The 25,790-nt window shown below is 52.6% G+C and overlaps 1 protein-coding gene, 1 long non-coding RNA gene and 1 other non-coding gene across 28 annotated transcripts in view; 2 read left to right on the forward strand and 1 right to left on the reverse strand.

Annotated features, from left to right (window-relative positions):
• Positions 1-25,790, forward strand: part of HEMK1 (HemK methyltransferase 1, mitochondrial release factors N(5)-glutamine) — a 39,791-nt gene that overhangs the window by 11,021 nt on the left and 2,980 nt on the right. For 22 of the 26 annotated variants that reach the window (XR_012431217.1, XR_006696090.3, XR_012431218.1 and 19 more), the window contains 3 exons: positions 76-171; positions 348-461; positions 613-925. Coding sequence is in view for 22 of the 26 variants with exons in the window: in XM_074032305.1 (XP_073888406.1) it covers positions 76-171; positions 348-461; positions 613-649 (247 nt within the window). In the remaining 4 variants the exon portion in view is untranslated. Of the gene's footprint in view, positions 1-75; positions 172-347; positions 462-612; positions 926-25,790 lie in introns of those variants that run through there. The other 4 variants (XM_065540641.2, XM_065540644.2, XM_065540643.2 and 1 more) reach the window with 1 other exon arrangement.
• Positions 10,701-10,772, forward strand: TRNAA-AGC (transfer RNA alanine (anticodon AGC)). The gene has a single exon. It is a non-coding gene; the product is annotated as a tRNA-Ala (tRNA).
• Positions 19,018-22,296, reverse strand: LOC123571826 (uncharacterized). The gene is made up of 3 exons (XR_006696089.3): positions 22,165-22,296; positions 21,541-21,604; positions 19,018-19,206 (listed from the first exon to the last, which is right to left on the reverse strand). It is a non-coding gene; the product is annotated as an uncharacterized lncRNA (long non-coding RNA).

Here is a 25,790-nt window from a genome sequence, read left to right on the forward strand (position 1 = left end):
GGCTCTGCCCATACCCTCCGTGCATTTCAGATACCCCTTCCTCAGGCTGTCACCTCCCACTGCTTTCCCTTTCAGCTATGAAGACCCTGCGGCCCTGGACGGTGGGGAGGAGGGCATGGACATCATTACCCACATCCTGGCCCTGGCACCCCGGCTCCTGAAGGACTCTGGGTATGAACGGGATGGGTCTCCTAGGTCTGTCCCCAGCAGCCTCCACTGCTCCTAATGTGTACTGGGCAGGCCCTGGCAGAGATGAGCACAGGACCCTCACCTCATCAGCCCAAGCAGCCCAGAAGGGCAGGCCCCAGACCTGTCCTACTGAGCCTACCCATTTCTCCCCCATGTAGTAGTATCTTCTTAGAAGTGGACCCAAGGCACCCGGAGCTTGTCAGCAGCTGGCTTCAGAGCCGGCCTGAACTGTACCTTAATCTTGTGGCTGTGCGCAAGGACTTCTGTGGGAGGTGAGCTCCTACCCCTCTTTAGCCCTGTAGCATGCTGGTCTTTCCACTGGGGCCATCCTCAGCCCTGGCTGTCAGGAGAGTGTGCTGTTCCCACTCCCTGCTCATTCCCCGAGGCCCAGGTGGTAACCAGCCCCTATCCCTGTCTCCTCAGGTCCCGGTTCCTGCATATCCAGAGGTCTAGGCCATAGTGTGGCTGCCCTGTGGATGCCTTGTCAGTGGCGCCAGCCTGACCGGAGGGAGGTGGATGGCACTTTCCAGAACCCAAGTGCTTATGGCATTTCCCAAGGTTCTGTGATTTACCCATGCTCTGCATTTCTAGGATATTTCTAGGACACCTGGGTAGACCCAAGTTCTCAGTCTGGCTCCATCACATCAGGGTGGCCGAGGGCAGTTGCTGTGTGTTGGTGAAATAGATGTGGGAGTATTGGGGGATATGGCCAGTAAAGTATTGAGAGATTAACAAATGGTGACCTAATGATTTGTTCCATGACTTGCAGGTCCCCTGACCCCTTACTCCCAGGTAGCGCCAGGGCGAGAGTTTCCTTCTGCCCCAGCAGGGCTGGCCATCAGTCCCCTGCTTGGTAGGGGTATGCGGGTGCAGCGTGGAGGAAGGCACGTGAGTCCTCACTCCTGGCCTTGGATACCATGGGGCCTGGTGTAGAGCAGCTCACTCCCAGGGACTGATCAGTCCTCCACTGCCCTGGGTGCATGCGAACACACTTCCCTGGCCAAGCCTGGCTCAAGCACAGGAAGCTCATCTGCATTTCGGCTTAAGGATGACTGCCTGCTTTCTGGAGGGGAGGGCCTGGAGGTCCTTGCTGCACAGTTCCTGGGTCGCACATCCACATTCATTTAACGGAAGGCTTGAGCCAGTGAGGGGTGTTTCCTTTTTATCCCCATAGCTTTTAACTAAAACATCCCTCCTGAGTTGACCCCCTGGGGTTTCAAATAACCCATGTGTACCTGGTTAGGGCTGGGGAGAGTGAGAAACTGAGATACTGGGCACAGGATTGTGGCCTCCACCCCAGCTCTGGTCTGTGCAGACTCATGGCCACCAGGAGGCTTGCAGATCCAGCCTTCCTATCAACAGTGACAGGAAATCTCTAGGTTGGTGAGTACTGGTGGTGTGAGCCTGCTTCAGGGTGGGTCCTAAGGAACATGGCAAACCAGGCTGGCTCATTCCACTAGACTGCCCCCTGCCACTCCAGCACTTCCCAGGGCCTGGCAGTATGGTCTGATGAGCAGTGTGATCCAATGGGCAGCATCCTCTGCTGCAGCCAGGAGAGCTGAGTTCCAAGGCTGTGTCCTGCAGTGGGACCTTGGGCAGCTCCTTTCCCTATGAGAAGCTGGCTCTTCTGAGTCCAAGGTCAACGCCAAGTGGCAGCCTCTTTCCTCTTAGCCAATGGAATGTGCATGCTGGCATCTGAATGTCCATTCTCCAGGCAGAGAGAACAAGAGAAGGTGTGAACTGCCTGAGGTCCCATGATAGTGGCCAAGTGGAGATAGTAAGTTAGATCCGTCCCTTTGGGGAGCCTATATTGCTGGAGTCACACCCAGCCTAAGTGTCGCCCTGCACTATGGCTGGAGGATGCATTTGGCAGAGGTCACGCTACAGCTCCTAGCGCCCCAGTGGCCTGCCCCATGCCCAGCCCCAGCTGCATGAACCTTGAACTGCCCCTGGCTTCCTTTGAGGAGGCTGCTCCAGAAGGAACTTGGGTTGGGAGGCGAAGGGGTGCACAACCAGGGCGAGGCTCCCCACTCCCTGAGTTCCCTGTGCTCACAGACCTTTGCCTGCTAAGGTCCTCACCAGTGTTGCCCTTTCTGTCTTCCTCCCTGTGCCGTTTGGCTCTTGCTGTCTTCAGCAGCATCTCAGGGTAGTTGCCGTGACCTTAGTGCAGTCTGTCATCCCCCACCCCTCAGCCAGTCCTGGCTTCCCTGATGGTCTCACCCTCCTGGCCTCAGGCCCATTCCTGAGGAAGGGCCTTGGCGAGCTTGTGGATGTTGCACCAGAAGAGAGTGCAGTGTTGGAGAGTGACAGTGTTGGGGCAGCTGGGGCCACAAGCAGGAGCGGCCCTCAGGGACAACTTTCTGCCCAGAAAAATGTGCAGCTTGACTCTGCTGAGGAAAAGATCCAAGCCAAGAGGACTGGCAGGTGGGGCCTCAAGCCTGCAGCCACTGGCTTGATTGGGCCCTGGACATTGAGCCCTGATGTTGTAGCCACACCAGCCTGGATTTCAATCCCAGAATCTGCCCCTCACCACAATGTGACCTTGGGCAGATGACTTCACCTCACTCAGCCTTGGCTTCTAAGACTGAGAAATGTGACTAAATGCTTTATTTCTTTTTTTTTTTTTTTTTTGAGACGGAGTCTCACTCTGTCGTTTATGCCATTCTCCTGCCTCAGCCTCCCGAGTAGCTGGGACTACAGACGCCCGCCACCTCGCCCGGCTAGTTTTTTGTATTTTTAGTAGAGACGGGGTTTCACCATGTTAGCCAGGATGGTCTCGATCTCCTGACCTTGTGATCCGCCCGTCTCGGCCTCCCAAAGTGCTGGGATTACAGGCTTGAGCCACCGCGCCCGGCCCTAAGTGCTTTATTTCATAGGATGCGTGTGAGGAACCCATGGAAGGTGCCTGGCTTGGCACATTGTGGCATTTTTTCTTGCCTTCCCCAGAGGGCAGACACAGGGAGGAAGGACCTGGTGCTCTCAGGCATCCATCTGATGCTTGGGACCAACATAAGGTAGGCAGGGATACAAGGCAGTCTGGAAAGAAGGGTAGGCAGGAGTTTCAGTCTTGGGCTCTTGACTCCTCATTGTTGTCTAGAGATGGAGCCAGCAGGCTGGTAGCCTGGCAGCCCACATCTCCCCTCAGCCCCTCCTCACTATGGCCCCAGTGCCTTGAGGCCCAGGCCAGGGCAGCCAGTGGCTCCAGCTCAGGGAAAGCCAGGCTCACCTGCCCTATCCCCTCCCTTGCTCCTGAGGCCAAAGCCAGAGACTTGAACTACCTCCCCATCACCACCAGCATATGTCAAGAAGCACTTGCAGGCAGAATGGGAGGAGGACATGGAGCTGATGGTGGAGTCCAGGCTGTGCAGGCCCCTGAGGTCTTGAGAGATGTGCCTACTGCCCATGCAGCCTCCTTCAGCCAGAGCCCAGAGCACAGACAGGAGTGTAGGAGTCCCTGTTTGATGTACTCTGGGAAAGTAATTCTATCTCCTCTTCTGATAGTTGGGGAAACTGAGGCCTTATCTCACAGTTGGATGCTTTTCCCAGTTGTCAATGGGTTTCTCCATGGGGCTCATCCAGCTGCCTTATTGAAATACGCCTCCAACCCTGTAAATGCAAGAAATCTACTCTTTTTGGCTCCTTTACCCCCACCTGGGCCCTGGGCCATTGGCTGCTCCCAATCCCTGCCCCAAACACTTAACTGGCTCCCCATGACTTAAGTGTGTTCTCTTGTGTCCTATGGAATCCAGTTCTGAAGAGATGGGGGAGGACAACTGTGGGAAAAGCCCTGGGGGCCCTCCCAAGGCCCCATTAGTGCTCTGAGTAGGCTGCCATCAGAATAAAGGGTTCCACTGCTGGCAAGGTTTGAGAACTGCTGGCTTGAGGTGGGAACCCCTTTAACCTCTGCGGGACAGCATGTCTTTCCCTATCCACCTTCGATTCTTTTCTCTCTTCATTGGCTTCTTCTTAGTGGATTCTTTTCTCTACTGCCCTGGGCTTCAGCCTTTGTGCAGCATTGTTGATGCCCTGAACACACACCTTCCCTCTGCCCAGGCAGTGCAAACAATCCACTTCTTCAAGCTCCAACACAAATGCTGCTTCCTTTAGGACAACTGCTGTGTGCTCTCCCTGCCTCCCCTAGCTCATACCTCTGCCGGCACCAATGACCTTCTGTACCATGCCTTCAGAAACCTTCTTATCCCCCTCATCTCTGGGGCCCCCTGTGGATCTGGCATACCCAGATTCAGTAAATGTCTACCGGTAAGCTGATGGTACATGCATTTTCTAGAATAGAGCTGGGACTTCCCATGTGGCCCACATCTGACCTGGTGGCCCATGTATTCCGGTCATTAGGGAGAGGAAGCCATGAGGACCTGGCCTTCTGCCCGACCCAGGCAGCCATTCAAGTTGAGCAGTGGCCACTTCGAATGCTCAAGTGCACCTGATCCCTGTGCGACAGCCATGCCAGGAGAACAGGCTGTCCTTGGCGGCAGTAGGAGCAGGCGCCAGGTTTCCTGGAGCTCTTGGCTTCAGCCAGCCCCCAGTCAGAGTCCTGGCTAGGGCAGAGACCTGATCTCCCCCTCATGACTTTCTACCTTGGACAAGCCCCCTGAACTGGATTTGGGACTGTCAAAGCAACTCTACCACTGCTTTGGTAGGCTGAACAGTGACCCCCCAAAATCGCAGTGTCTTAATCACCTAATCCTTAACATGTGACTATATTACCTTCACATAGCAAAATGGACTTTGCAGATGTGATTAAGGATCTTGAGATGGAAAGAGTATCCTGGATTTTTCAGGTAAACAGTATAATCACAAGGGCCTCTGTAAAGGAGGCAGGAGTGTCAGAGTGATGGAAGAAAATGTATGTAACAATGGAAGCAGAGGTCAGAGTGATGCAATTGCTGGAGGAAGAGCCATGAGCCAAGGAATGCAGACAGCCTTTTCTTCCCTGGGGCCTCAAGAAGAATGCAGTCCTGCCAACACCTTGATGTTAAGCCCTGTGAAACTGATTTCAGATTGCTGACCTCCAGAATAGTAAGATCATAGGTTTGTGTTGTTTTCAGCCACTAAATGTGTGATAATTTGTTACAGCAGCCATGGGAAATGAATACAGATTGTGGTGCCCAAATTAGTGCTGCTGTAACACATGCCTACTGACTGAAGTGGCTTTGGAATTGCAATGTGGAAATGGGCAGAGGCTGGACGAATTTTGAGTCATGATAAATTGCCTTAACCACCTCTCTTCAGATAGGTGATATGGCCCAGGGAACTCTTCCTCAACCTTCAGACCTAAACTGCCCAGGCTCCCCATTTTTTACTCTTACTTGGAGAGGGGTGGCCCTTTCCCAGAGTGAGAAGACTGGAAGACTGACCAGCATGGGTCCCAGAAGGGAGTGGGTGAGGAATGGTACTGGGATGTGGGGAGAGAGTGCAAGGCTGGCCTCCATGACCCATCTCCAGAGACTGGGTCCAGAGAGGACCTCAGAGACTGGGGCCAAGCCTGTTCCTGCTTTCCTGTGGAGTTAATATGACTGGCCCAGGACCCCTTGGGTGTGTGAGGATGAGCAGGGGCCCTATACTCTCTGGGTTGCAGGTACTGCATCTGTGAAATGAGCACAGCAGCCCCTGACTTTGAGGTAATGGGCCTGGCCCCTCCATGTAAGCCATAGGCCTGAGCAGAGCTGTGTCACCATTCTGTTCCTATGGTGAAATGGGGCTATCCCTGGGGTTCTCAACCTCCTGGTCCCTAAAACTGAAGTGGCCAACTGGTGCCCTCAGCCCTGTCCCTGTCCAGGCTGGGACTAGGACCTCCCTCTCCAGGGGTACTAAGGGACTCTGGAGACACTATCCCACCTGGCCAAGGCTTAGGGCTCCTGAGGCCAGTCCTAACCCAGGAGCCATATGGAGAACTACTGGGAAGCCAGACATGGGCCTCATGCTGGGTTTCAGAGCTGAGAAGCTAGGGGACAGAGAGCATGGACACCTGGGTTCAAGGGTCAGCTTGGCCCCAAATCACCTGGATACACTTTGGATGAAGCCAGGAGGGCCTGTTTATACTGGAAGGGGTGGATCTTGGCAAGACTTATGTTCAATCCCTGATCTTTTTTTCCCAGAGAGGGATGGGGCTTACTTAAAGTAACACAGCACTTGACTACTGACTCCCAGTGTGGTGCTCTCATCTGCCATTGCTTCCAAGGGTTTGTGGTTAGTTAATTAAGTTAATTAGGTGGTGCTCATATGGCTGTCCTTGTAGCTACTAAACCCAGGGATTCAGGCCCATAAAGCCCTCTGGGCCAGGTTTATGGGCAGGTAAGAGCCACATTAGGCCAACTGTAGCCCCTGGGTGTGCAGACAGATCTGGGTCCCATCAGAAACTCTGGTAGCTGTGGGAGGAGAGCAGGATATCCCCCGCTTGCGGAATGAGTGGGCGCCTTCCCCTCTGAGGGAACTGACTGTACAACCCCCAGCCTCTTCCCTCCCAGGGCCCTCCTGAGGTGTCTGGAAGGACCTTTGGGATCTTTGGCCTCATAACCAGGAATCAGAAGCTTCAAATTCTAGGGGCCCCTTTTCTTCCAAAGACTACCTCTCACACATACAACAGTCCTGCAGGAAAATGGTCAGGAAAGGCCAAGTTTACAGCTCACAGAGTGGGAAAGGCAAGGAAGCCTACCTCAGCCTCACTGAAAGCCCTGAACTGGGCTGACCTCCACCTGCCCCAGCTATGCCTAAAGGGGGAGGGTGTGACAGCTCAGAGTAACTATGCTCCATGGTAGGCAGGCCTGGCTAAGTGGCCCCCTTCCCAGGGTCTGGAGTCTTCCTCAGACACTCTAACTCTCAGAGCAGAGGATGTCACCTTTTTGCTCCGTCTTGTACTAGGTCTGCAGCCCTCTTCTGGGGCATGTGGCTGGGGAAATGGTGGGATCAGATATCCCCTACTGAGCCCAGGGAGCAGATTGTTGGTGCCTGAAACACAGAGATCCCTGCGCTACAGATGAGAAAATTCAGGCTTAGCAGGACAGGAGCAGAGTTGGGGCACAATCCCAGGTCTCTTCTCTGGCTCCAACTGTCAGTCTTTCCTTTGCCACCCGAAGACCCCCCACCCTGCCTTGCTTTCCAGGAACAGGCCTGCCTGCCTGGAGAGGCGGCCAAGTCCCTCTGCTGTTCCTGGAAGTCAGCGTGAGGCTGAGCTACATGACCAAGCAAAGCAAACTAGGACTACAGGTGCGAACCACCCTGCCTGGCTCATTTTTAATTTTTTTTTTTTTGTAGAAACGGGGTCTCTTGATGTTGCCAGGGCTGGCACATGGGATTTTTAATTGTCCCCACATTACAAAGTTGAGGACATCAAGGCTCAGCAGGATGCAGTTACGGGTCAGGTTGCATAGCTAGACTGGAAGGGAGGATGAGGCTGCCATTGGTGCCCATTTGACTATCAGAGACACTGAGGCCAGCATAACTAGGTCCTGGGCTGTCCTCTACAGAGCTTAGTGCAGAAGTCACCTGGGCTTGTGGACCCTTGGAGCAGGAGCAAGGGTTTCCAGGGCTGTCCCTAGAGGGCTTTCTAGAAGACCTGCAGCTGCACCTGGGTGCGTCTCCTGAGGTATAGGGCCAAGGCCTCAGTCTCTCAAGACCTGCTATGTGTCAGGCACCAGGGAGATGATACCAAGTGGAGGGTCCTATAGAATATGGTGCATCCTGCGCCAAGTACTTCCAGGATTATCTTACTCAACCTTCATGACATCCTGAGAGATGGAGGCTGTGAACCCTCTCGTTATACCGACGAGGAAACAAACACAGGGTCTAAGAAACTTGCTTGTATGCTGTCTGAGCTGTGATTCTGGCACAGGCTGAGTGACCTGGAGCTGGACGCCTTAGTCGTCACACCAGGCTTGAGAGGGGTGGATAGGACAGGAATATACCAGGCCGTAGGGACAGTCTGGACAAAGGCCTGGAGTTCTGCAGACACACGGGTAGGGATGTATAGGGGTAAGCTGGTGCTGGGGGGTGCCCTTGGCTGAGCTCTGAATGCATTTCTGGGGACCAGGACCCTAAAGAGGTTTTTGAGCTGAGTTACAGAGTTAGAGAGGCATTGAGGCTGCTCTTTCTGGCTTCCAGGAAAAAGGGACTGGGGCAGGAGGCTGCAACTGTCCAGGGTCTGGAGGTGGCTGGGGTCTGTAGCAGTGGCATCAGATACTCTGGAACAGAACTGACTCACAGCCATTGCTGAGGGGTTGGATGTGGGATGGCCAGGACCACAATGGACCCAGGGCTCTGATTGGGACGTGGGGGAAATGGGGCCACCTGAGTTGGAGACTGGGGTGCTGGGGGGGGGACAGTCGGGGAGCTTGACAGCATAGGATGCTTCCAGAATATCCGAGAGGCAGCATCGGAGTGTCTGGAGATGCAAATGTGACCATGTGGGGACACAGTCCAAAGGCAGCCCTTGAGGTAGAGTTGGGAAGAACACTCTCCTAGACCTGAGTGCTGACAACAGTACCGGGCACCTGCAGTATGTAAACTAGTGCCAGGTGCTGCACACACTTTGTCATAAGTCTTTCTGTTGGCACATCAGGGATCCCTTCCTTGGCCCACTGTACGGATGAAGGGACTGAGGCTTAACCTGCCCAAGGCCACACAGCCAGCAACTGGCCATGCTGGAGTTTGAACCTAGTCCTCTGACGTCCCAGCCAGGAGAGGCGTGAGCAGGCTGCAGAGGCCAAATGCAGCCCAGAGCCTCAACCCCCAGAGGGGCCCCAGGAGCCAGTGAGGTGCCCCACAGCCAACGTGGGCTCCAGAGTGAAGGGGAAAGTGATGAATCAAACAGAAAGCAGCAGATGCAGACTGAGCTCTCTCCCCGTCAGCCCGGGTGCCAGATTTTCACGCCCACAGCAAAGGGGCCAGGCAGAGCACTAGGTGCGGGGCAGGAGAGGGCAGCGAAAGTGGTTGCCACTGAACCCAGACTCATATACTCCGGATATGGGTGGTGCAGACTGACAGACACCCAGCCCAATTCCAGACTGAAAGTTGAGTCCATCTCAGCATGTGAGGATATGAAGTTTGCCTTGTCACGGGGAGCATTTCAGGTCCCTAGGCCTGTGAGGTTCTGGGATGAGGCACCAGATGCATGTGTCTAAAAACCCTTGTTGAAGGCACTCCACAGCTCAAGAACTGACCATTGCTGCCTACTTTCTTGGCCTGCACTGAAAACCACTGTTTCTTCATTTCCCTCAGCCCTCCTGCCTCAGTCCCCCAGAAATTTGGAGCTCATTCTTTCAAAGCACGTTTCGTGTGCAACTCAAATATATATTTTTAAAAAGATAAAATGAGCATCTTGTTAGCATAAATGTATTTTGCAAATGCAAATTATTTCTCAGCATACAATCCATCAAGTCGAACAGCAATGAACACAAATGTTTGAACTGGGGGCTGGGATGGTAGTTGTAGTCTTATGTTGGTCTCAATGTCCAGTTTCTTTCAGTGTTTGATTTTGGTAGCACAGGATGAAGTGACTGCTGATTCTCACAAATAAGTGTTTACAAATGCTAGCACTGTGTCTGAAGCCCACCTTGCAGTCTCTTTGATTGACAGGGACAGCAAGAGAAGCCTTATTTCAAGCTCAGCACAAACCTTGTTCTCTGAGTACATGGGAAGGATTCTAATGTGTCATAATTTGGTGCTGTGCCCATTTGAGTCTGTGCGTGGTTTTAAAAATTGGATTTTTTTTCAATAATTAAAAATATGAGCTGGGCATGGTGGCACATTCCTGTGGTCCCACCTACTTGAGAGGCTGAGGCAAGAGGATTACTTGAGCCCAAGAGTTTAAGACAGCAATGAGCTATAATTGTACCACTGCACTCCAGCCTGGACATCAGAGTCAGACCCTGTCTCTAAAAAAATAATTTTAGACTGGGCACAGTGCCTCATGCCTGTAATCCCAGCACTTTGGGAGGCTGAGGCAGGCAGATCACTTGAGGTCAGGAGTTCAAGGCCAGGCTGGCCAACCTGGTGAAAACCCGTCTGTACTAAAAATACAAAAATTAGCCAGGTGTGGTGGCTCACGCCTGTAATCCCAGCTACTCGAGAGGCTGGGGCAGGAGAATCGCTTGAAACTGAGAGGCAGAGGTTGCAGTGAGCCAAGATCACGCCATTGCACTCCCACCCAGGCAGCAAGAGCGAAACTCTGTCTCAAAAATAATAATAAGGCCGGGCGCGGTGGCTCAAGCCTGTAATCCCAGCACTTTGGGAGGCCGAGACGGGCGGATCATGAGGTCAGGAGATCGAGACCATCCTGGCTAACACGGTGAAACCCCGTCTCTACTAAAAAATACAAAAAACTAGCCGGGCGAAGTGGCGGGTGCCTGTAGTCCCAGCTACTCGGGAGGCTGAGGCAGGAGAATGGCGTGAACCCGAGAGGAGGAGCTTGCAGTGAGCTGAGATCCGGCCACTGCACCCCAGCCTGGGTGACAGAGCAAGACTCCGTCTCAAAAAAAAAAAAAAAAAAAAAAAATGGGGATGTAGCTCAGTGGTAGAGCGCATGCTTAGCATGCATGAGGTCCCGGGTTCGATCCCCAGCATCTCCAGTCTGGCCGGGCGCGATGGTTCAAGCCTGTAATCCCAGCACTTTGGGAGGCCGAGACGGGTGGATCACGAGGTCAGGAGATCGAGACCATCCTGGCTAACACCGTGAAACCCCGTCTCTACTAAAAATACAAAAAAACTAGCCGGGCGAGGTGGCGGGCGCCTGTAGTCCCAGCTACTCCGGAGGCTGAGGCAGGAGAATGGCATAAACCCGGGAGGCGGAGCTTGCAGTGAGCTGAGATCCGGCCACTGTACTCCAGCCCGGGCTACAGAGCAAGACTCCGTCTCAAAAAAAAAAAAAAAAAAAAAAAAAAAAATAATAATAATAATAATAGGCCTGGCGTAGTAGCTCACATTTCTAATCCCAGCACTTTGGGAGGCCAGGGATCACAAGGTCAGGAGTTTGAGACCAGCCTGGCCAACACAGTGAAACCCCATCTACTAAAAATACAAAAATTAGCTGGGTGTGGTGGCGGGCTCCCATAATCACAGCTACTCAGGAGGCTGAAGCAGAATCGCTTGAACCTGGGAGGCAGAGGTTGCAGTGAGCTGAGATCACATCACTGCACTCCAGCCTGGGCGACAGAGCTAGACTCCGTCTCAAAAAAATAAATAAAATTTAAAAATTATAGTAATTTAAAAAAATGTTTTAAAAATGAAAGAAAAGGAAGAAGGGAGGAGGAAGCAAGAAAGAGAGAAAGGGACTGCACACAGTGGCTCACGTCTGTAATCCCAGTATTTTGGGAGACTGAGGCGGGCGGATCAACTGAGGTCAGGAGTTCAAGACCAGCCTGGCCAACATGTTGAAACCCTATCTCTACTAAAAATACAAAAATTAGCCGGGTGTGGTGGCTTATGCCTGTAATCCCAGCTACTTGAGAGGCTGAGGCAGGAGAATCTCTTGAACCCAGAAGGCGGAGGTTGCAGTGAGCTGAGAAAGGAAGAAGAAAAGAAAGAAAAGGAACTCCTGTGGGGTGGGGCATCTGGGGCACTTGATGCCCCACGTGACCATTCCCTTCCTGGAGGTCTGCCCCAACTGCTCCAGCCCCCATAGCCTGAGGCTCCCGGCACCTCCCACCCAGCATCTGTCACAGCAAATGAATCTGGGCCACACGCTCCTGAAAGATCCTGGGAGCCCCACCTGGTTCCAGTGTGGATGCTCCAAGTACTACATCCCCGATCTGGGGCAGGGAAGAAAGCCCCGAGCAGTAGACATGGGCTAGGGACTTCCCCAGGCCCTTGGTGGTGCCTCCAAGGGTGGAAAGACTGGGGAACCCTGTGCCCCTGAAAGCCCAGAGTTTCACTGGTTCTGGGTACCTTCATTTCTGGGAACTGACTGTGCTTTGGAAAGAGAGAAATGAGAAGCAAAACCCTAGGGCCCCAGTATCACCCCTCCTTTCTTCCTTCCGCTTAGTCACAGCCGAGAGCTCAGTATCTGAGCCTCCCTTAGGGCCACTGGGTGGGGCAGAATTCAAGGTCAGGCCAGGACACAGCATCTGGGACGAGTCCTCCTTTCCTGCCAACAGCCTCCGTGAGGGGTCCTGGGATTGCTGAGGGCTGAGACTGCCTTCCCAAAGTTGGGAAAGGGGTAACTGAGGTTCTCATCTGACCTGTCTCACCTCCTACTTGCAGGCCCGTCATTCCTGCATAGTCATTTATTAGGCACCAACTGTAAGCCAGGCCCAGGAGGTTGGATGGTTCAGGTGGGACCCTGTCCTTGCAGAACTTACGGACTTGCACATAGAGTCCTCCTGACAGGCCCCTCATGAGTGGCTGGGTCTTTACGAGTTTTCTGGTCAGCAATGGGGAGCCATGGGAGGCACTAGGCTCTGGGGAAGCCAAGCCACATCACATGTACATAGCACAGAGGCTCACACACCCCTGCACAGGCAGCCACATGTACATGTATGTTCATGGGCGTGGGCCTTGAGCACTGGGTCCCGTGAGCCACTGCACCTGGCCAACTGGGTCCATGTCCATAATCACAGGTGTCCACGCAGGGCCTCCCTTGGATCGGGGAGCTCCAGGCTCTGGAAACCAGGTCAGGGCTGCATGCACACACACGTGTGTGTGTGTGTGTGGTGTCGTGTCACTCTGCCTCAGAGGCCCAACCACTGCCTCCAAGTCATGGGAGTGCAGAGCCCATACACTGCCCCATGTCATAGAAAACAGGGCCAAAGCTCAGAGAGGGCCCATGACTTGCCCAGTGTCACACAGCAAGGTGGGGCAGGTCTGGGAGGGAAATGAACCAGACCTTATCCACATCCCTGACCTTTTTGCTTCATGCTTGGAGCTTGGCATCCCCTGCGAACCACACTCAATTGACCTCTGGGAAATGGAGACTGGTGATTCTCCCAGCAAACCCGCCTGGGAACTAACCACAGGCTCCTCCCAACCTTCACTAACCAACCCCAGGATTTCCAACACCAGTGCTTTGCTTAGCTGTGCTGGGCACCTGAAACTCATTCTCCCTGCCACCCTCCCTCCCTGATTCCTTGAATAAAATTCAGCCTTCCAAATTTTACTCAAATGCTTCTACTTTCTCTGACCCCCTGGAACTTTCCCCTGTCGCCAGCTTCCCTCCAGCATCTATCCCCTCATTCTAACCTCCTGTTTACTTCCCCACAAAGGCCAAAAATTGACCCCTAGAGCCCGAGACTCTGGGTGGAGGATCTTCTTAGCTGGGACCACACCCAGAACAGCCCAGCCCTTCAGACTCTGCCAGTCACAGTGGGGTGGGCCCTGGAGCTGGAAGAGGAAACAGCCTCCACCAGAGTCACCACCTGCCCTCAACCCTGCTTCTCCTCCGAAGGCCCAACAAGGTCCTGTGTGCCCTCCAAGGGCAGAGGAGGCTGCTGGCTGTGGGAGGAGACCTGGAGCACTGGGCCCGAGGCAAAGCTGGCCCCGTGGAGTTTGCTATTCCAGCTTTTATTTACTCCTCTGTACCCTGAGCACCATTAACTGGGTGTCAGGCCTGTGCCTGTATTTGGCAGGGTGAGGGGCGGGGGCCAGACAAATTGTAGAGAAGCCTCAGGTCTTTGGGGTGTTGCCCCTCCACTACATGGCCCCAGACCAAGTTCTCTGCCAGTTTGCAGAGCTCTTCCCTTCCACTTGGTCTTGAGGAGAGGCCAGAGAGGCTGCCTTTACCCCATGAGCTCTGAACCCTCTCACTATCTGGCTGTCCCCTCATTCTCTCACTACCCACTCCCACTCCCGATGGGAGCCTCAGGCCCGGCTTAGGAACCCTGCCCATAGCTGTACTGATGTCCTTGGCTTTGCTATAGGGAAAGAACACAGCCACTCCACACTCTAGGACAGCCAGCTTGCGTCCAGTCCCTAGTGCAGAGGGGCTAGTTTAGGGAAGGACATTAGGAACCTGCCCGTGCACCTGACTCAGGGGCCCCAGAGAAGATTTGGTGGGCTAAGGGTGGGCAGGAGAATACAACTCACAGCCAAGCAGGAGGTGGCTTTCAGCTCCCCGCTTCTCATTTCTTTTTACCCTGGCTGCACCAGGGCCATGCCCCTCATGGAAGGTTCACTTTCCTGCTTATCTAGTCTCAGGTGTTACAGTTTTTCTTGTTATGTATTGCACAGAGAGATAGCCTAACTGGTTCTTGCTGCTGCAAGGTCAAGTCATTAATTTACAAGGGTTTATCTTATAACTGGACACCTTTTTGGTTTCTCTTACAAGATGTGCTGGTTGTTGCTTCTCTTGGATTTTCTACATTGACATTTTACCACTGAAAATAATGACAAATTTGTCTTTTCCTTTCTTTTTTTCTTTTTTTCTTTTTTTTTTGAGACGGATTCCCATTCTGTTGCCCAGACTGGAGTGCAGTGGTGTGATCTCCACGCACTGCAACCTCTGACTCCCAGGTTCAAGTGATTCTCTTGGCTCAGCCTCCCGAGTAACTGGGGTTACAGGCGTCCACCACCATGCCAGGCTAATTTATTTTTTGTATTCTTAGTAGAGATGGGGTTTTGCCGTGTTGGTCAGGCTGGTCTCGAACTCCTGACCTCAAGTGATCTGCCCACCTCGGCCTCCCAAAGTGCTGGGATTACAGGCATGAGCCACCATATCTGGCCTGTCTTTTCCTTTCTAATACTTATGGCTCTTATTTATTTTTCTTGTTTAATAGCTTGGCTGAGACCTTCAATACAATGTTGAAAAACAGTAACAACTAGAGCATTTGTATATTGTTTCTCACTTGGGGTGCCTCTGGTCCCTCCCTGTCGAGTGCATTTGCTATTGATTTTGGATAGACGGCCCTTTTCTACTTAATGGTTCAGTCTAGTTCTGGCTGACTCTGATTTTTGTTTATTTTAGAGGCTTTTTTTTTTTTTTTTCCATCTTTCATTCATGCAACAGACCTTCAGTGAGCTGATTGCCAGGACTACACTGTCATACTGTGGTACCAAAGAAAAATTGACATGGTTCCTACTCAAAAGGAGTTCGTGGCCTGGTGGAAGATAGATAGAGGCAGGCAAATAGATCCTTATCCTTAGGCCATGGGGCGTGCATTCAATCACCATCTGCTGGCACTGTGCCAGGCACCAGGAATGGGCACTATTCAGACAGGCCCCCATCACAGTCTGGTGGGATCTAAGCAGCTCACATCCCCTCTCACTCAAGTTCCCACAGAGTAGTTGTAATGGTGAGCTGAGGTTTTCTCTGCTGCAGAGGCCAGGTGGGTAAGTAAACAAAAGTGCCCAAGAGCTAATCCCCCGGAGCAGCCTGAAACCAAGGAAGAGAGAGAGTTGGTAGACACATGCCCAGCTCCCTCACCCCTTGCATGGGACAACCATGGCTTGTGTTTTCTGCCAGCTCTCAACTGAAGACTGAGCCTCAGTTGCCTACAGAAGGAACCCACTCATTAACCCACCTATCTCCTTTGACTGCCTTTCCTTCCCTGTCTCACCCCCTCTCCCGTTTTACATCAGTAAGTGTGAAGGCTGAGATTTTATCCAACTTTCTTTTTTTTTTTGAGACAGAGTCTCACTCTGTTGCCAGGCTGGAGTGCAACCTCTGCCTCCCGGGTTCAAGCGATTCTCCTGCCTCGGTCTCCCCAGTACTGGAACTACAGGCACAGGCCACCACGCCCAGCTATTTTGTATTTTTTTTTTTTTTTTTTTTGAGACAGAGTCTCACTCTGTCGTCCAGGCTGGAGTGTAGTGGCGCTATCTTCTAACGCTACTCACTATAATAATCACCCTTGTAAAGATAGTTTAGAACAAGGGCAACCAGTGCCTCTACTGGCAAATGTGCAGAAATAGGAGAGAACCATGGGGAACTGTCTCTCAATACCTTACTGGTGCTTCTTGGCATTACTTCCCAAATAATCTATTTGCATTTGGATGCTTGTCTTAGAGTCGTTTCTGGGGGGAAAAACCCAAGATGGAGAGATAGCACTATATAGGCATCGGTGTATTTCTGGGGTGACTGACTCTCTTTCCTCCAGACCTGTCCTGCAAACATCACAGGGGAGCCACACAAAGGAAGAGGTTTCCACACCTAGGATTGATACTGCTGGGACTTCAGGGCAGGTGCTCTAAAGGACTCTTAGAATTTCATTTTTAATGTTTAATATTTGGTCCATCTAGAATTTATGGTGGAAAGTGTGAGGTAGACATTGCAGTTTTTTTCCCTCCAAGTTGCTCCAGTATCACTGACTGGAAATTGTGCTTAGTCTCTTACCACTTTCTTCTAATCCGCCTGTGGCCTGTTCCTTAGAGTATATCACAAACATACAAGTGATCAATTTCAAATAAATTGATTAAAGAATTCATGTGCATTCCCATCACTGGGATTTGACACTCAGTGCTGGTGCATTGTGAGACAAACCCAAACACCCACACTCATGATAACATGCGTTCTAGGGCAACGCATGGAGGTTGTGCTTTGGCTAACTGCAGAGCAAACACTACTTCAGCCTTCACAGAGAATTTGACTGTGAATACTGAAGATTTCTTTTCTTCTCTCTCTTTCTTTTTGAGAAGAGTTTTGCTCTGTCACCCAGGCTGGAGTGTAGTGGTATAATCATGGCTCACTGCAGCCTCGAAATCCTGGGCTCAAGTGATCCTTTGGCCTCAGCCTCCCAAGTAGCTGAACTGCAGACATGCCCTGCCTTGTTTGGCTAATTTTAAAAATATTTTTTGGAGAGAAAAGGTCTCACTATGTTGTCCAGGTTGGTCTTGGACTCATGGACTCAAGCGATCCTCCTGCTTTGGCCTCCCAAAGTGCTGGGATTACAAGTGTGAGCCACTGCACTCTGCTAAGGTTCCTTTTTATAAAAACATTTAGCAATATTCAATAACAATTTCAAAAAGTTAAGTAAAATTTTAGTTTGAAATCTTTTTTTTTTTTTTTTTTTTTTTTTTTTTATGAGACGGAGTCTCACTCTGTCGCCCAGACTGGAGTGCAATGGCCGGATCTCAGCTCACTGCAAGCTCCGCCTCCCGGGTTTACGCTATTCTCCTGCCTCAGCCTCCCGAGTAGCTGGGACTACAGGCGCCAGCCACCTTGCCCGGCTATTTTTTTGTATTTTTTAGTAGAGACGGGGTTTCACCGTGTTAGCCAGGATGGTCTCGATCTCCTGACCTCGTGATCCGCCCGTCTCGGCCTCCCAAAGTGCTGGGATTACAGGCTTGAGCCACCACGCCCGGCCTGAAATCTTCTTAACTTAAATTTTAATACAATTATAACTTATAGTTTGTTTTGCCTCAATTTTACTAGGTGATTTTGATTATTTAAAAAATAACTTTTTAGGCTGGGTGTGGTGGCTAACGCCTGTAATCTCAGCACTTTGGGAGGCTGAAGTGGGTGGATCGCTTGAGCTCAGGAGTTCAAGACCAGCCTGAGCAATGTGGCGAAACCCTGTCTCTATACAAAAATTAGCCAGGTGTGGTGGCGGGTGCCTGTAGTCTCAGCTACTCAGGGAGGCCGAGGTGGGAGGACCCCTTGAGCCCAGGAGTTTGAGGTGTCAGTGAGCTATGATCACACTACTGTGCTCCAGCCTGGGTGACAGAGCAAGACCACTCCCTCAAAAAATAATTACAATTAAGGCCAGGCGTAATGGCTTATGTCTGAAGTCCCAAAGCTTTGGGAGGCCGAGGCGGGAGAATCCCTTGAGCCCAGGAGTTTGAGAGTAGCCTGGGAAACATGGCAAAACTCCATCTGTACAAAAAATACAAAAAAATTAGCAGGATGTGGTGGCACACACCTGTAGTACCAGCTACTTGGGAGGCTAAGGTGGGTGGATCACTTAAGCCTAGGAGGTCAAGGCTGCAGTGAGCCAAGATTGCACCACTGCACTCCAGCCTGGGCAAAAGAGTGAGACCCTGTCTCAAAAAATAATGATAATAATTAAATTAATTTTAAAATAAAAATAACTTTTTGGACTATAACATATTTTGAAATTTTGCTATATCTCATTTAACATATTTTTATGTTATTTGAATGTAATATTTTATTTCATTATTTTATTTATTTATTTATTTATTTATTTATTTATTTGAGATGGAGTTTCACTCTTGTCACCCAGGCTGGAGTGCAGTGGTGCAATCTCGGCTCACTGCAGCCTCTGCCTCCTGGGTTCAAGAAATTCTCCTGCCTCAGCCTCCCAAGTAGCTGGGATTACAGGTGTGCACCACCACGCCTGGCTAATTTTTGTATTTTTAGTAGAGATGAGGTTTTACCATGTTGGCCAGGCTGGTCTTGAACTCCTGACCTCAGGTGATCCACCCACCTTGGACTCCCAAAGTGCTGGGATTACAGGTGTGAGCCACTACATCTGGCCAATATTTTATTTTAGTCTTTTTAAAAATTATTATTTTTTTTTTGTAGACAGAGTCTTGCTCTGTTGCCTAGTCTGAAGTGCAGTAGTATAGTCATAGCTCACTATAAACTTGAACTGCTGGCCTCAAGCAATCCTGTCACTTTGGTTTCTCAAAGCGCTGGGATTACATGTGTGAGCCACCATGTCCAGCCTTATTCTAATCTTTTGAATCATTACCATGAAAAGAACAGTAATAGTGTAGAAGTCTTGACTGTAACAACATAATCAGTCGTTTTACTAGAATAAAGATGAGGAGAATCAATGTTACAGAATAAATACAGAATGTCTTAGGCATTAGGCAAGTCTTCATTCTCTCACTTAAACCTCAGGTCACTGAACACCTGGACATGAGTGATAATTATTAAGTTCCATCATTTTGGATATCTGCTGACTTTCAGACATAAAAACCATAGATTTACAGATGTTTTTACTGCTATGAAAGCTTATTTGTTCAGTAGGAAGATAGAACACATTTTATTAGCAGCTTGATTTATGGTTGTTTAATATTTAGACTCTGGTATATGGGCCTCCATTTGTCCTTTTGCCTGGAGCACTGCAAACATCAAGGCCTGTGCTCCAGTGTGCCCACAGGTACTTCTCGCTGCAAGAGAGACCAGAGAAAGAGCTGTCCTGGGGCTCATGTCTCCATGGGCTCATGGTGAAGCGGGAGCTGGAGGGGTGAGGTGGGATCCAGGGGAAGACTCCGAGGAGAAACAAAAATCACCAAGTCTACACATTTCCTTCTTACAAAGATTCCATAAGGAATATCACTTGATAACATTGTCCCCAAAACAGAGGTGGAGGCCCAGTGCAGTAGCTCACATCTGTAATCCTAGTGCTTTGGGAGGCTGAGGCAGGAGAATTGCTTGAACCCAGGAATTCAGACCAGCCTGGGCAACACGGTGAAACTAGATCTGTGCAAAAAATTAGTGGTGTGTGGTGGCACACACCTGTAGTCCCAGCTACTTGGGAGACTGAGGTAGGAGGATTGGTTGAGCTCAGGTAGTAGAGGCTGCAGTGAGCCAAGATTGTGCCACTGGACTCCAGCCTGGGCAAGAGGGTGAGACCCTGTCTCAAAACCAAACCAAACAAAACAAAACACCAAAAACAGAGTGAGAAACTGAGGCTCAGAGTGGGTTCATGACTTGCTCAAGTCACGACGCAGGATACCTAGTTCTAGAACCACGTGCAGCAGGGCACCGGAGTCCTCTGCAAACCCATAGCTCTTTTCACTCAGGTCAGATGGTCCCCAGGTCAATTTCATCCACAGCAGGTTCTTTCCAGCCACAGCCAGCCTGACCTGGGTGCAGGCACCAAGGCCTCTAAGTGACAGAGAATGCAGCATTCCCGCCCACTGCCAGCTGCCCCAGGTAGCCTTTGAGAACTGGCCACTGCAAAGTACAAGCACAGCAATGACCTGTGTCCTTGGGTTGCCCCACTGCCCTCCTACAGGGGTGGGAGGACCTCTCTGCCATAGCCCAACCTCACAGCTGCCACCAACCCACTGGGTCCTAGCCCTTCTTAACCCCAGCATCGTCCCTGCCTTCTCTGTGACATTGGGGTGGGTGGGTAACAAGCTTGGCGCTGTGCTCAGTGAGGGCCAAAGAGTGACCTGAGGGTGGGAGGGGAGAGGCAAGTTCTTGCTGACACCCCTGTCCAGCCTTGGCCAGGGGAGGTTCTCCATTCTGAAGGTAAATGGGTCACGAGTGGTTAAAAGGTTGTCCTAGTGCCTCCCAGCTATGCGACCCTAACCTGCTCATTCAGCACCCTCAGCCAGACTTCCAGTCCGCTGCTCTGACAATGCTGCCCTTGGGATCCTGTGATGGGAACACTCATGGCCATTCCCTTGAAATGTGGCCAGACTTCAACTCAGTCCCAGACAGGTGTCAGTGCCCACCCACTGCAGCCTCTCCTCCGCATTCTCCAGGCCATTCTCCAACAGGCTGGATGCATATCCTGGGTGGCTTGATGCTGACGCTGGGGCCTAGCTGTGGGACGGGGAACTGTGGGTGAGACAAGGTTGGCCTCTAGTGACTAGAGCCAGAGGCTGCCTGCCCACCAGCAAAGAGGGCTCAGTGAGCAGGGCCTGGCACTGCTGACCCCACCTTGCTTTCCTTCCTACTCTCCCTTGGAACTTCACACCCCCGGCTGCCCACTGGCCTAGGCAGGACACTCCTGTCTAACCTCCTGCTTTCACTGTGGACCCACACCCACATGCTACCTCCACAGGTACACATGCCCTTTTTTTCTCTGCTAACACCTGTTTCTCGTCGTCCACTCTGCCAGGCTGGACACTGGGCACTTCAGAGGTCATGCCAGATCCAGCACAGACATGGAGGAGTCTAAGGAGGCACCTGCAGTCAGGGAGGGCTTCCTGGAGGCAGAGACTCAAGCTAAGGGCTCAGCACCCTCTCCCCCCACTTACCCCAGGTCATTGGCTGTCCTCTGAGCCTCACTCCCTGGAAGGGCCAGCAGGTTCCAGGAAGTGTCCCCTCGCCCTGCAGTGCTGGTTCCAAGAACTGCAGCTCTTGGCAGCATTTGCTTAGGATCCTTTCCTAGAACTCAAGGCTTGCTCTGCCCAGACTGCTGGGGTCTCAGAGGGCAGCCAGTGGGGGTAGTGGGGGAAGGGGGTGCCCTGGGACATGTCTCTGCAGGGGGAACATCCCATGGACCAGACACTGGGAGGTGGACCTAGGCTGTCAGCCAGGAGTGGTTGGCCACACTAGGGTGGGAGACAGGAGGTCGGTGAAATGCGGGTGCTTTGACTCCAGTAAACCATGGGGTGCGGGCCCATGAGTTCTCCCTGCACAAAAAGGAGGCTCACTCCCTAGGTCCAGAGTGACCTAGGACGTGGGGGGGTCCCTCCACGCCCCCATCTCTCCTCCCCCCGCTAGCCTGGTACCAGGGTCCCATACAGAATCAGCACAGGTCTTACCCTCAGAATAGGCTCTCATCAGACAACCTCCAGAGGACAGGCCAGGGTGCAGGACAGGCAGGTTCTGAGCAGGGAAGGGGGATGGGATCGTCAGTCTTGGGGCCCTTGGAAGGCCATCACAATTGTGTTATTAATCCTGTTATGGTTTTATCTTGCCTGGTTAGAACTGCGTAAATCACCCCACCTCACACCCCCCAGCAAGTTGGGTCAGGTGAATGGGGGACAGGCCCTGATAAGTGGTCAAGGACAGGCCCCAACTTCCCTCAAGGTCACTGGGCCTTCCCCTGGGGTGTGTCCTCCACCCGCCACCTCTGAGCTGGCACCAGGCCTGCCCAGCTGCCTGGGACCTGCCAGATCACGTTGAGCAACCAGTTCCTGAGAAGCGTTGAAGGCAGTGTGGTTTAAAATTAACTCCCCCGCTTCCCCTCCCGCCTGCGGCCTCCTCTGAGTTCTTGGAAGAGGCGCTCTGCTCTTCCTGGGAAGAGGCCTCCAGCCGCAGCTGCTGCAATTCTGGCGAAAACACCTCACCCAGGCTGGGGGTGGGGGGTGCCCACGCCAGGCCTTCTCTGCCCTCCGCAAGGCCCAGGGATCCTCTGGAAGCTAGCTTCCACCCCAGTTACTCACTGAGACTCAGAAGAGAAAGGGGGTGATTGTTAAGGTGCTGGGAGGGGCTGCTCCTGCCCCCAAAGTCCACAGCTCCCAACCAGGCGCCTCTGGGCAGGAGAGAGAGTGAACTGATCCCACAACTGCAAACCCAGGACCCTGGCCTACTCTGAGCCATATATGTCCCGGCAAGATGCAGCAACTTGCCTAGGGCCACCCAGCTTTGGCTGCCCTTATAAGCTCAGCCTGCCCACTAGGTGCCAGGCTGATGGTGCTGATCTGGCAAGGATGCCCGGGAGCATGCCCCCGCAGGCACTCACACACCAGGGTTAACAGTGATCTCTGCCAGGGGTCTCTCCTTGTCTCTCACCCACACCCCTCGAACTGCCCTTGGAACACCTCTCCTTCTGGTTAAGCCTCATTTTCTCATGTCTCGTGGGCTCCGTGTCTCTGGGGCTTTGGGGGAAATGTTTCCTGAGAACCTACTCTCCTAGTAGCTCCTCCTCCCACAGCCATCCACTTGAAGGAGCTGAGAAAAACAAAGGCATGTTGGCCAAGTGGAAAGGTCAGCACACGCACGCACGCGCGTGTGCGCACATACACACACACATACATGTGATGTCGCTGACACGAGGCTGGTAGGGGTGGGAGCAGTGAAGTGCTTCCTGGGAGGAGGCTGAGGGTTGGGAGGTACTTTGAAGAACAGAGCTTTGGCCCAGTCTGGACTATGAGTGCAACCCCCACCTCAGGTGGAGGAGCCCAGCTCCAGTGACAGGAAGGGCTCCATCTGGCTCATGGGTGCTGGGTGTGGGGAGTCCCTGGAGCAGAACTCTGCCCTGAGGAGCATTTGCCAGATACCACCCTCCCACCAAGCATGCCATCAGGGCATCATCGGTGCCAGCACAAGCGTCTCACTAGTAGGGTCTGTGTGGGTGAGACAGTCCTGGAGGGCTGCCTGGAGGAGTCATGGCAGTCCTAGGTTGTAGCCCTCAGAGGCCCTGCCTGCTTTACTGAGGCCCGGGTCATGGAAGCAACTGTCTTTCCACTGAGCAGGAAGCTTTGACCACATCACAAACGCTCCCCTGCCCTGGGCCTGCTGTGTCTCCTCCTGCTCAGAGCATCAGTTTCCATTCACTCTCCATTCTCCAGCATCGAGGCCCAGCCACTCTCCAACCACTCTGAGGTCTGCATTCTGACCAAAATTAAACCTCCAGGGACCTCCTCTAGCTTGAGTCTCAGATGTGGGAACTCCAGCCTGCTGCCCCAGAGTGACTCTTGGAGTGACCCCTTGGGTGTTCCACGTGAGCCAGGGAGGGGTAGGGAGGACGCATCCACCATGAGAGGCTGTTGAATTTCCGGCAAAGCTCAAGCCTACTTTATATTAAAACTGGTCTAGCAGGTTGGTGTCAAAGGCTGCCCAGGCTTGCACAGGGCCTACTTCTCCTGGAGGAAGAGGGCCTTTATGAGAGCCCAGGAAGTCTGGGATGTCCTGTGCACAGACCCTGAGTCTTCCTGCCTTCACAGTCAGGCCTCTAGGCCTTTAGGCCCCCGGCCCCTCACCTTCCACTTCACTGTGGGCAACCGTGCAGGATGGAAGGGTCCCCATCTGAGAGTGAGGTGGGCCTAGTCATGGCCCCCAGCCCCACTCAGATGTGTGTTCAGACTTGGCCAGGAGAGATTTGCTCAGTCAGTAGATTAAAAGTCCAGCCTAGGTGTAGGTGCAGGGACCTAGTGAGATGTATACACTGGTACCAATGATACCCCAGTGGCGTGGCTTGAAGGGGGCTGGTATCCAGCAAATACTCCTTGGGGGCAACAAGAAATACCTGGATGGCTTAGTAGCATCTCTGTCCCAAGGTCATTCCAGAGGGAGGCTTGTGAATCCAGGGAGGGACACCACACAGAATCAATCTCCAAACCCATTTCCCACCTGGAGACAGAATCCTCTAGGGCCCAGCCCCTAGACCAACTCTTCTAGAAAGCCCTCCTGAATCTCCCCACCCTTCTGCATGCCTTCTGAACCTGTGGGTGCCTAGGCTTTAGCAAGCCAGCCCCTTGGAGGCAGAATAGAGCAGTGGTTACATAAACAAGGTCTGGAATCAGGATGTGAACTCTGGCTCTGCCTCTCATCATCCCTCTCTGAGCCTTCCCTCTCCAGCTGTAGATGAGGACAGCCTCTGCTAGTGGAGCAGGAACCCCATCCAGAGTCACAGAATTGCTGCCCTCACCTCTTCCTGCCCCTGCTCCCACACTCTACCCTCCAGATCCTTCTTTCTGGCCTCCTGCCTCCAGGCCCTCATGAGTACAGATACCTCCCTTAGAAATGAGGTTCAGATCACAGCACTCCCCTGCTAGGCTCTGAAGAGGTGCTTCGCCATCCTCAAATAAAATCCACCTGCTTCCTTTGCCCTTCTCGCCCCTTCTGGGCAGCCATTCTGGGCTCTAGGTTTCTGCCTCAGGGCCACTGCACTTGTAGTTCCTTTCACCTGGGACATCTCTTCTGCACGTTGTCTGCATGACCAGCTCCTGCTCTTTGCTTGGGTCTCCAGGCTCAGTGCCACCCAAAGTTGCAGAGCTATCCCCAACGCCCTCCCAGCTGTAGGGTGTCCCTGTACCCAAAGTTACTCTCCCCGCACCCCCCTGCTTTTCTGTCTTTACACTCTCAAAGCTTGTCCTGTGCACCCATTTGTTCACTAGTTCACTCTCTGTCTCTCCCACTAGCCCATGAGCCCCATGAGGGTGGGGACCGTGTCTGTCTTGTTCCCTGCTGTCCCCAGGACCTAGATGGAGTCTGGCCCAGTTGGTGCCTTTGGAGCATGTGTGCTGGTGGAGGACTTAACGGTAAAGTGTGACCTTCGTTACTGTTTGTATGTTGTGCAGGGTCCTTGCACCCACCAGAAAGCTCATCCCTTTGTTCCTGGCTAGTGTCAACATGTGTGCCCCTTTTCCTAGGCCAGGACCACCCAGTGGTGATCATGTTGGCCAGCGGATCTTCAGTATCTGTTAGGCTGAATCTCTGATTGGGGTCTGGGCAGGCATCATTCGCTACCCTGGTAGGGAAACAAGAAAAGATGGAACCTGGAGCATGTTGGGAGTCAGAAGTAGCTGGCAGCCCCTCCCCAGATAGGAGCTGGGCCCTGGCTTGAGCTGAGGCCAGGGTGAAGAGAACAGGACCTTGGTGGCCAGGCCAGTGGCCAAGAGCTCTCAGCAGGCAGGGAGACCAGGAGATAGAAAACAGCATCCAAGAGCAACTTGCCTGGAAGCCGTCATCCCTGTTCTCCCTATCTCATGTAGTAATCCAGAGGACAAAAGGTCAGTCAGGACCCCCCAGGGTTGGCTCTGCTCTGAGCCCCACTTGCTGAGTGGCCTTGGTCAGCCCCTTCCCCGCTGTGTGCCTCGGTTTCCTCATCTGTGGAGCGTGGGTAATATTTGGACTTGACTCCCACAGTTGTGGTGAGTGCTGTATGAGGTGCAAGCCCTCGGCCCATGCCCAGCACCTGGCAGGCACCTTGAGGCTTTTCTCTCTGTGGACAAAGCAGTTTTCTGTGCTTCCTCTCACCACAGCAGCTTTCTGTCCAGGCTGCAGCACCAGGTGAGGAAGAGCTTGACACTGGCCCCTCTGTGTCCACTACCCGTCCACTAGGTGA

Source organism: Macaca fascicularis, chromosome 2 (genome assembly GCF_037993035.2).
Source record: "Macaca fascicularis isolate 582-1 chromosome 2, T2T-MFA8v1.1".
Lineage (NCBI taxonomy): Eukaryota > Metazoa > Chordata > Mammalia > Primates > Cercopithecidae > Macaca > Macaca fascicularis.